Raw genomic sequence first — 8,883 nt, forward strand, 5'->3', positions numbered from 1 at the left:
AGGAAAATACTCATCATCCACCTAAAATCAATCTCAACTCATCAAACTATATTTTCTGCCTTAGTGCGATGTCACACCTTTTTCATAGACGAAAGATGTCCCGTCCATTCCAAGACAATGCAAACAATGCTTTGTTCCTACAACGTGTGAATAGTAATAGTTTCCGCTCAAATGTGACGAGAACATAAATATATGAAAATCCATATTATGTTGTCCATTCTTGATGTGATGCAAATGTCCACTTCTCCATGTTTTGGATAGTAATCAATGTTTTTCGTTCGAATGCGACCAAGTACCTTTCACTAAAATCAACCAACCAATAAACATTAGCTAACTAGAACTAAGTAGCATTGAGTTTTCCATCACACTTGGGAGTACGTTAGAGCGGAATTCAAAGTCTCGCCAGACACATTAGTAAAAAACCTAAGAATTTCCTTTTCTCTCCTTTTTGTAAATAACACACATTAAGTATAATATCACAAGTAACATTACACTAATATTCTTTCGCAAAGCTAACTAAATGCGTCTTGTTAAGTACAATGGATGTGAGGGTGCTAATACCTTTCCATATGCTTGAAAATGGTTGAGCTTCTATAAACCCCATTGCTCTCTTATTTGCCCTATATGCTTGAAAATGGTTGAGCTTAACATTCCACCTTAGAAATGCCTCATCAGCTAGTCCACTTGGTTTGATATGTGGAGTGTGCCTAATCAATGGAATAAACTTCTTTGCTAGCCATTTAGTTTTAGCTTGTTTATTGCCAACAGACCTAACACATTCATGATTTGGTTTCAAACTTGTCACTAGCCAATATTGACTTCCACTCCTTTTAGCAACTAACATATGAAATGGGCAATTTAATTGACATTTCACAACAACTCTAATTGCATCATTTTTCTTGAGCCATAAGTTAGTCCTTGTTTCCATATCATGATCCTTCACAGCATCTTTGATGAGCTCTTTTGAGACAAACTGCATATCCAACTCAAACCTAACAGGATCACCATTATCATACACTTTGAAAGTAGGGAATTTCCTTTTGTGAAAAAATTCGTCATCACTTTCAACTGGAGTATGTAAATCATTTTCATCTTGGTCTGACTCTTCATATGCAGCAGCTTATGTTTCATTCAGATTACCACCTTCTTGATTATTGACATTCATGTGTCCAATCCCATTCTTCTCCTTCAACAGGTATATCAAAGTGAGTTTCACTTTCACTTCCAACTTCAGTTGGAACATAGTCCCAGTCTTCTTCACTATCAGAATTAGCTCCAAAATTCTTATAAACTTCTTCATCATTTCTTACTCCATTAGTACCTTCCATATTGACATCTTCCTTCTCATTTACAGCCTCCTCCATAACAACTTCTTACATTTCTTACCTTATTATTACCTTCATCATAATTGGCTCCATTAGTACCTTCTTTCTCAACATTACTAACATCATCATCATCCAAATGAACTTCATTATTGACATCACCATCCAAAGGAACATCATCATCTAAAGGAATATCATCATCCAAGGAATATCATTATTGACATCACAATTTAAAGGAACTTCATCATCCAAAGGAACTTCATTATTGACATCACCATCCAAAGGAACTTCATCATAATTGTCTCCATTAGTACCTTCTTCTCAGCATTACTAACATCCTCATCCAAAGGAACTTCATTAATGACATCACCATCCAAAGGGCCTTCATCACAAAACTCAACTACATCTGGTATACCACTTCATGTTCAACAAAGACATCCACTAAACTATTCCTTTTTGAATCTGCAACAAGCTGCAACAGGTCACCATCTATATTTAGAGGCTTAAGTCCACGCTGAAATGAAAGTTTTGGATGCTGGTACCACAAACACCTGAACTTCGTATACCCAACATTAAATACCAAACTTTCAATGTCCTTATAGTTCACAAAATCAACATCAACATTGAAATCCATCTCATACACTAAACTCTCCACATAACATTTGACAGGAAAACTTACAAATGTACCTTTATGGTTAATACATAGCTTCAACCTTTGTTCTTCACTTGGCACGTGCATATCAAGACAATAAAATAACCATCCAGAAAAAATACACAGTAGAAATAGAAACCCTAATTTCTAATCGTCTACTTTATTCAACACAATAGACATGAAACCCTAATCGCAAAACATAAACTTTGTTCAACACAATAGACATGAATAGAAATATAAGTATAAACTCTAATTGCAATACATACTTGAATGTGTATTTCAGGCTCTGCTCTTCTCTTCCCTTGGATGTCATGCTCTTCTCTTCACTTCTTACAACATTTTGGCAAACGGGAGGAAAAACTTGTTATAAGGAGTGAAGAAACTTTGGTTCTGGGTATCGTGAAATGGTTTACGGTGAAATGGATTAGGGTGAAATGATTTAAGGTATTAATGAAATGTAATAATGTTCAAATGTTATTGACTTAAAATAAAAAATAATGAAAATGGATTTTAAAATGTGATTTTCCATGTAAGCAAGGCCACATATACCTTTTTTTTAGACATCAGCGTTTCTGAAGGAAGAAGTGGAGGTAAGGACCAGTTTCGTTAATTTGAAAAGGAAATGATCGTTCTCGTGACTTGATAAAAACACGAGGGTCAAAAGTGTATTTAAGCATATAGTTTATTGTTTGGTTAATAAACACGCAGATATTAAATATAATTTTTTAGTAGTAAAATAAATTTGATTAATGAAGTATACAACATTGATTAATGAAGCGATGAAATTAGTTAATTAGCGCTCAGAATCGAAATATAAAATATTGATTAATGTACTAATAAAGTTGCTTAATAATCAATATTTTAAAACTAATTTAACCGCATGTCTCTATTTCACTTAACAACCATGTTCCTAATTCCTTATGACGCCGAAAGATAGAAAACACATTCATCGCATCACATAGATCAATCAAAAAGCTTAAACAAAATGCCGCCGCGTCGCTGCACGGTTTACGCCGATAGCGATTACGACGACGATGACGATGATAACCTCACGTCGAGGATTATACGGTGTCTCTCTTGCGACGAGAATTACGAGCCCGACGATGCCGGTACCTGCAAAGAATGCTACGAAGAAGCGAACGAAACCGAGGAGGAACTCAAACGTCAGATCCAAGACCTCAAATCCAAAGTCTCGTTCCTTACTCTCTCTTCGCCGCTTGATTCTCCTTCCACGACTGATCTCGTTCTTCTTCCGTCTGGTGATGCTTTCTCTCCTTCCATTCCTGCTCACAAGGCCGTTCTCGTCAGTACTCTCTTTGTCCACTTTCTTTTTTTTTAAATTTCAATTAAATTGAATTTGTGATGCTCTAGCGATGATAAAATGTTGTTGTTATAGTGATGCTGATTGTGGAAACTAGATAGATAGGAACATGGTTTATGGATTTAGGGTTTTAAGATTTTATAACTGTTCAAAGAGTTAATGAAAGATTGGGTGTAACAGATGAAATTTGGGCTATTTTGGATGTAGCTGAATGCTTTACTATAAAAAATCAATTTATTTTACCATGACAACAACTCACCAATACTCTTTAATTTGATACATCGTTTTAAATATGAAAAACAGAAAGGCTTTTTAGACACAATAAGAAACAATGACACCATATGTTAATGTTATACTGAAAGGCTATTTTCTCTCTACTCAGTTTAAAGAAAACAGGATTTGGGGGAAGAAGACATGATAAGATTAGAAATGTAAATATTAGAGAGAGTGTTGGGCTAGCACCTATAGTAGAGAAGATGGTGGAAAATAGACTTAGGTGGTTTGGGCATGTAAAGAGAAGACCGGTAGATTCGGTGGTAAGGAGAGTAGATCAGATGGAGAGAAGTCAAACAACCAGAGGAAGAGGAAGACCTAGAGAAACTATAAGAGAATTTATTTAGAAAGATCTTGAGATTAACGATTTGGATAGAAGCAAGGTCATGAATAGATCATTATAACGAAAGTTGATCCATGTAGCCGACCCACTTAGTGGGATAAAGTTTGGTTGTTGTTGTTATTTTGTACTGTTGACTATATGGTGTCAATGTTTGAAGTTTAAATAAAACTGCTCTATATAAAAACTGAAAAATGTATTTATGACAGGACATGTCATCTCCTTTATGATAACTTGATGAGTTGAATAATCATTTTAACTTGACTACCTAAGAGAACATCTCATTAAAGGCTTATAACATTAAAATAAATTAATGCAATAATTCATTTGGACTTTTAGTTTCTTAATCCAGGAAGCTGGACAGGATAAAGTATATCAAACTTAACATAACCACCACCAAATTGATTTTAAGAATATGTTTCATAATCCATAATCTGGTTTTATCTTAATTTTGTTTTCTTGATCTTCTATATGGAATCCTTGCCCATGGCCTTTGTTTGACTCTCTTGTTATATACATATAGGACCAACACTCTTGTAGTCTTTTTAGATATAAAATCATGAATTAGTATCCCGATATACAAATATTACACGAGTTTCTTTCTTGGACTCAATTTTGATATAAAATCTAAAATGTTTACTTTAATAGTTTTTTTATTCCCAGATTCTATTTAGTTATTTGAAAAATTTATTGTACTATACTTTGTGTTTTGCTATATGATGTTGTTATGATGACGAATGAAGTAAACGCAATGTTGAATTGAATCCTTTATGTGATTTATTGTTTAAGTGCTGTCATGTGTTATCTTGATATATTCATTTTTTAAGTTGTAAGGGTTTTTATAATGAATCTAATGATGCATGATGGTGATTAAATAGGTTAGTCGCTCTCCAGTCTTCAGAGCCATGCTTGAACACGATATGGATGAAAGTCGGAGTGGCACCATCAAGATTGCTGACGTATCATACGACGCCCTTCGTGCTTTCGTTAACTACTTATACACTGCTGAAGCATTCCTTGACAACCAAATGGCATGTAACCTTTTAGTTTTAGCCGAAAAATATCAGGTGAAGCATCTTAAAGCATACTGTGAGAAATATTTGATCTCCAAACTGAATTGGGAGAAAGCTGTTGTAAACTTTGCCTTTGCTCATCAACACAATGCCAACCAATTGCAAGATGCAGCCTTGGCAGTGATCATGGAGAACATGGACAACCTCACTAAAAATGAAGATTATATAGAATTAGTGGAGAGTAATCCACGTCTTGTTGTGGAAATATACGAAGCATATCTTGGCAAACAGGTTAATACTGCAGCCACACACGCGCTATAGGAACACGCGATGTAGGAAAATAGTGTAGTCAGCTTTAAGCTGGGTAGAAACTTAAGTTTGGATTATATTGTTGATTGATGATTACTGTGTAGAGTTCAAAACGCATCTAGACTCGATGCCTCTATTACTACTGTCCAAATACTACCTTACAGTGAGGGTCTTTGTGCATATTTCTCTAATCTTCACTAGCAACTAACAGAATATAGAAAGATAGGGGTGGCAAAACGGACCCGGCCTGCGGGGAAAGTCCATTTTACCCGCAATTTCGCGGGGCGGAGCAAAGTTTTAGGCCCGCTCTCTTTAATGTGTCCGTCCGGCCCGACCCCGTTTTTTTGCGGGCTTTTGCGGGTATGAGCTTTTTCATACAATTTTACTATTTTTAAGCATAAAAAGTTCAATGCCCGCGGGCTTTTCCTGCCCCGCTCTCACTTTTCGCGGGACGGGACAAAAATTTAGATCCGCGCTCTTAAATATGCCCGTCCTGCCCTGTCTCGTTTTTTTGCGGGCTTTTGCGCAACGGACCTAAATGGAGCGGGCATATGCCCGTTTGCCACCCCTAGGTGGAGGTGTTCAATGGAATGTGACTTAACTAAATACAAATACTGTTGTTTTTAAATGGATAAGGCAGTCTATTAGAGCCTTTCTACAAAGAGGTTTTTGAGATTTTATGGAGAAAAAATAATTACTATGCATATTAGTTATGAGGATGGATAATGTTATTGTTAAAGAACACGTTTTAGAAATTCAAGAAATAGAGTTTCATTTTTTAATCAACTATTCCTAGCACAATACACAAAAGTAAGTTAAAATTTGACAATTTATCATTCCATCCCATGCATCTCTCACATACCATTGAGTTGACAAAAATATCCTCCAGCTTTTTTAGATGCATCTCTGGAAGCATTTTTTTTTTGTTTAATGTTGTTTTGTTCCGTAGATGTAAATACGGAAGCTTCCGTGGATGCATCTACGGAAGCATTTGACTTTATAACTTGCGTCATACCTTTCCCTCCCTCATTCTTCAGATTTCAAACACTCAAACTCTCTCAACCCCAAATATCAAACTTCTAATTTCTTTCTCTCGAGTTCGGCCACATTGTCAACATCAAGTATCAACACATTCCATCAAGTTCAAAGCTCTATTTAATTGGTAAATTTTTTACTTTTCAAGTTATTTTAGAGTATTCGTAAAATCGAAATAGAATTTGATATTTAGGTGTAGAAATGATTGGATAGGTTTAGAAATATAATTTAGAGGTATTTTTTATGTTTAAAACGTATGATCAAGCCACAAAAAATAGAGTTTTTTAGTGGCTAGAACAGTGGAGCTACGTCATTGTTGCGTTTCAGAGCTTCAGTGTCTTTCGTAGATACATCTATGGAAGAGATGAACGTTAGGGCATTTCGTATATGCATCTACGCGAGCACCATAGTTTTTTGAAACTAAGGTACTCCCGTAGATGCATCTACGGAAGAGTAAATTTTTGTTTTTCTTTTCTTGTTTATTTATAAATACACAGTTTCTATATCGAGGTTATTTGTATCACAATGCAGACATTATGGCCCATGGTCCATATAGGGATATACATGGAAGGACTGCACAACATGCATCCGTGCGGCATGAATGGATATGTGTAGTATCTCAGGTCACTAATGGAGCTGCCGTTGCAATAGATGTACCCGCTCCAGTCGGGCCTTCTCCATCTGATACACCCGCTCTAGTCGGGCCTTCTCCATGTGATAAATTCGCTCCAGTCGGACCTTCCCCATGCGTTACACCCGCTTTAGTCGGGCGTTTCCCATCTACTACTACACTACGAAGGACTCGGGATGATGTTGATGCTGAGGGTTTCTCTCAGATGCCATCCCCCGTAGACGTCGTCGGGGCACCTCTTCTACATTTGTGCCTGTGCCAGTGACGGATGTTGCAGGTTCTTCGGTGCCACCTCCCGAGCTGCACGAGGATGATCCGGTGTCGGAGCCTGTTTGGTACCCGGGAGGTCCTGTAGACGCATCTCTGTTGACTGGGTATGCAGATCATGCAGCCAGGCGTATCTGGGAGGGAGATGTACGTTTTCTTTGGTAATTACTTATTAATTTATTTTCTTTAGTTTCTGACCTTGCTTATTAATAACCGTTTTTTTTTTTAATTTCAGGAGAGGGATCCCAAGAGGTTCTACAACCATGCACAGAAGATTAGGGATATCGCGCAGCCTGACGAGCCGTGGTTCCAGGAAGTACTATTAGCTTCTGGCTGAGGAACCTCTGTCAGCTCGGCTACAAGACGATACATAACAGGATGCTGGCGGCATTTGCAAAGAGATGACATCCAGAGACTTCCTCATTTCATCTACCTCGCGGTGAGATTTCCACCACTCTTAATGATGCGGCATGCCTCGTGCATCTACCTATCAGGGGTACCCTCCTTTGTCACGGTAGGATGGCGAAGGAGGAAGCTCGGGAGATGCTGATTGCTGAGCTGGGGGATGATCCTGATGAGGCGCTTGATGAGGTAGAGAGGACGCGTGGGCCCACGTCAGGTTTAGCTTCTTGTAGCGGAGGTATGACAAGGAGCTCCTTGCGGCACATCAGGCTGCTGGTGACGAGGTGGAGGAGGATATACATAGAAAGCGGGCGCTGAGATGTTACTTCCTATATTTGATAGGCACTCAGCTCTTTGTGGACGCGAGCTCATCGTACACAGACGTTGTTTACCTGACGTACTTATCAGATACAACATGTATCCATGAGTACAACTGGGGAGCGGCTGTACTGGCCTACAACTACTACAGACTCGGAGAGGGATGCCTGTGGAAGGCAAGGACATTTGCAGGCAGCTCTACCCTTTTTGTGGAAACAATCTTACACCCTTCTACTCATTATATATTTCTGATAGTACGTTAAATAACCGTTTTTTTCAGGGTTGGATACTACAGCTCTTCCCAGATATTATTGGCTGGGGAGAGGTGCCTGCCTACACTAAGCTCATGCCACGTGCCAGTGCATTCAGCCCCCAGAGAGAGAACCAAGTGTCGGATCCTTACAGGCGCGCACTTGATCGAATGGTTGCCGAGGACATACGTTATGACTGCTATACTAAGCACCGTGAGACGGTTCCATTTGATGAGATATCACTATATTCTGGATGGTTGGCTGCCAGCTCGACCATTATTGTACGTTATCTTTCGGAGCGCGTCATGCATCATTTTGGTTACGCAAAGACGATACCTCGCGACCCTATTGTTTTTGCTCCTATCACCATGACTCTTCGGCAGTTAGATGAGGTCTTTGCAGACTGGGAGCATCACATGGTTCCCGAGGAGGCTCAGGCGGCGATAGTAGAGCACAACTGGAGTTGTATCGAGGGATACATCACATGGTACTATAGAGTGTCACACTGTACATGCTTTCCGCTGCAGATGGAGATCTACCCAGACCATCCCACAAGGAGATTCTGCAGATGCATCAGTTGAGTTGGACCATACTCAGGATGTTCTTCCTCTGTGTCGTGAGATAGCTGACACGGGTCGGGGAGCCATTACAGATGGTTTATTCTCTGAGGGGTTTGAGCAGAGGCGTGTGCTGGATGTTAAGATTAGGCTGACAGAAGAGGCATTTCTGTATCGTATACATCGTTCCAG

At 38.7% G+C, this 8,883-nt stretch overlaps 2 protein-coding genes across 3 annotated transcripts; one reads left to right on the forward strand and one right to left on the reverse strand.

The window, feature by feature from the left end:
• Positions 1-493: 493 nt before the first annotated feature.
• Positions 494-2,061, reverse strand: LOC131626444 (uncharacterized). The gene is made up of 5 exons (XM_058897262.1): positions 1,874-2,061; positions 1,654-1,739; positions 1,387-1,505; positions 1,160-1,340; positions 494-1,068 (listed from the first exon to the last, which is right to left on the reverse strand). The coding sequence occupies exons 1-5, from the start codon at positions 2,059-2,061 to the stop codon at positions 494-496; spliced, it is 1,149 nt and encodes a 382-aa protein (XP_058753245.1).
• An 806-nt stretch (positions 2,062-2,867) lies between these two features.
• LOC131626431 (BTB/POZ domain-containing protein At4g08455-like) lies at positions 2,868-5,421 on the forward strand. 2 transcript variants are annotated; one of them, XM_058897242.1, is made up of 2 exons: positions 2,868-3,233; positions 4,787-5,421. In XM_058897242.1, exons 1-2 carry the CDS (start codon positions 3,009-3,011, stop codon positions 5,240-5,242), a joined length of 681 nt encoding a protein of 226 aa, XP_058753225.1. In that variant the 5' UTR covers positions 2,868-3,008; the 3' UTR covers positions 5,243-5,421. The 2 variants fall into 2 exon arrangements, with proteins under 2 accessions (XP_058753225.1, XP_058753224.1); XM_058897241.1 differs by having other exon boundaries at positions 2,870-3,277.
• Positions 5,422-8,883: the final 3,462 nt, after the last annotated feature.

The sequence above is a fragment of the Vicia villosa genome, unplaced genomic scaffold (assembly GCF_029867415.1).
Source record: "Vicia villosa cultivar HV-30 ecotype Madison, WI unplaced genomic scaffold, Vvil1.0 ctg.000287F_1_1, whole genome shotgun sequence".
Lineage (NCBI taxonomy): Eukaryota > Viridiplantae > Streptophyta > Magnoliopsida > Fabales > Fabaceae > Vicia > Vicia villosa.

Excerpts from the sequence above, each read along its gene's own strand:
- LOC131626444 (XM_058897262.1), bottom strand. The coding sequence starts at position 2,061 with ATGCACGTGCCAAGTGAAGAACAAAGGTTGAAGCTATGTATTAACCAT. Across the intron at positions 1,740-1,873 it reads GTTGGGTATACGAAGTTCAG|TGGTATACCAGATGTAGTTG; the intron begins GTGTTTGTGGTA and ends TTGAACATGAAG. Across the intron at positions 1,341-1,386 it reads ATGATGAAGGTAATAATAAG|GAAGATGTCAATATGGAAGG; the intron begins GTAAGAAATGTA and ends GTAAATGAGAAG.
- LOC131626431 (XM_058897241.1), top strand. The coding sequence starts at position 2,960 with ATGCCGCCGCGTCGCTGCACGGTTTACGCCGATAGCGATTACGACGAC. Across the intron at positions 3,278-4,786 it reads CTGCTCACAAGGCCGTTCTC|GTTAGTCGCTCTCCAGTCTT; the intron begins GTCAGTACTCTC and ends GTGATTAAATAG.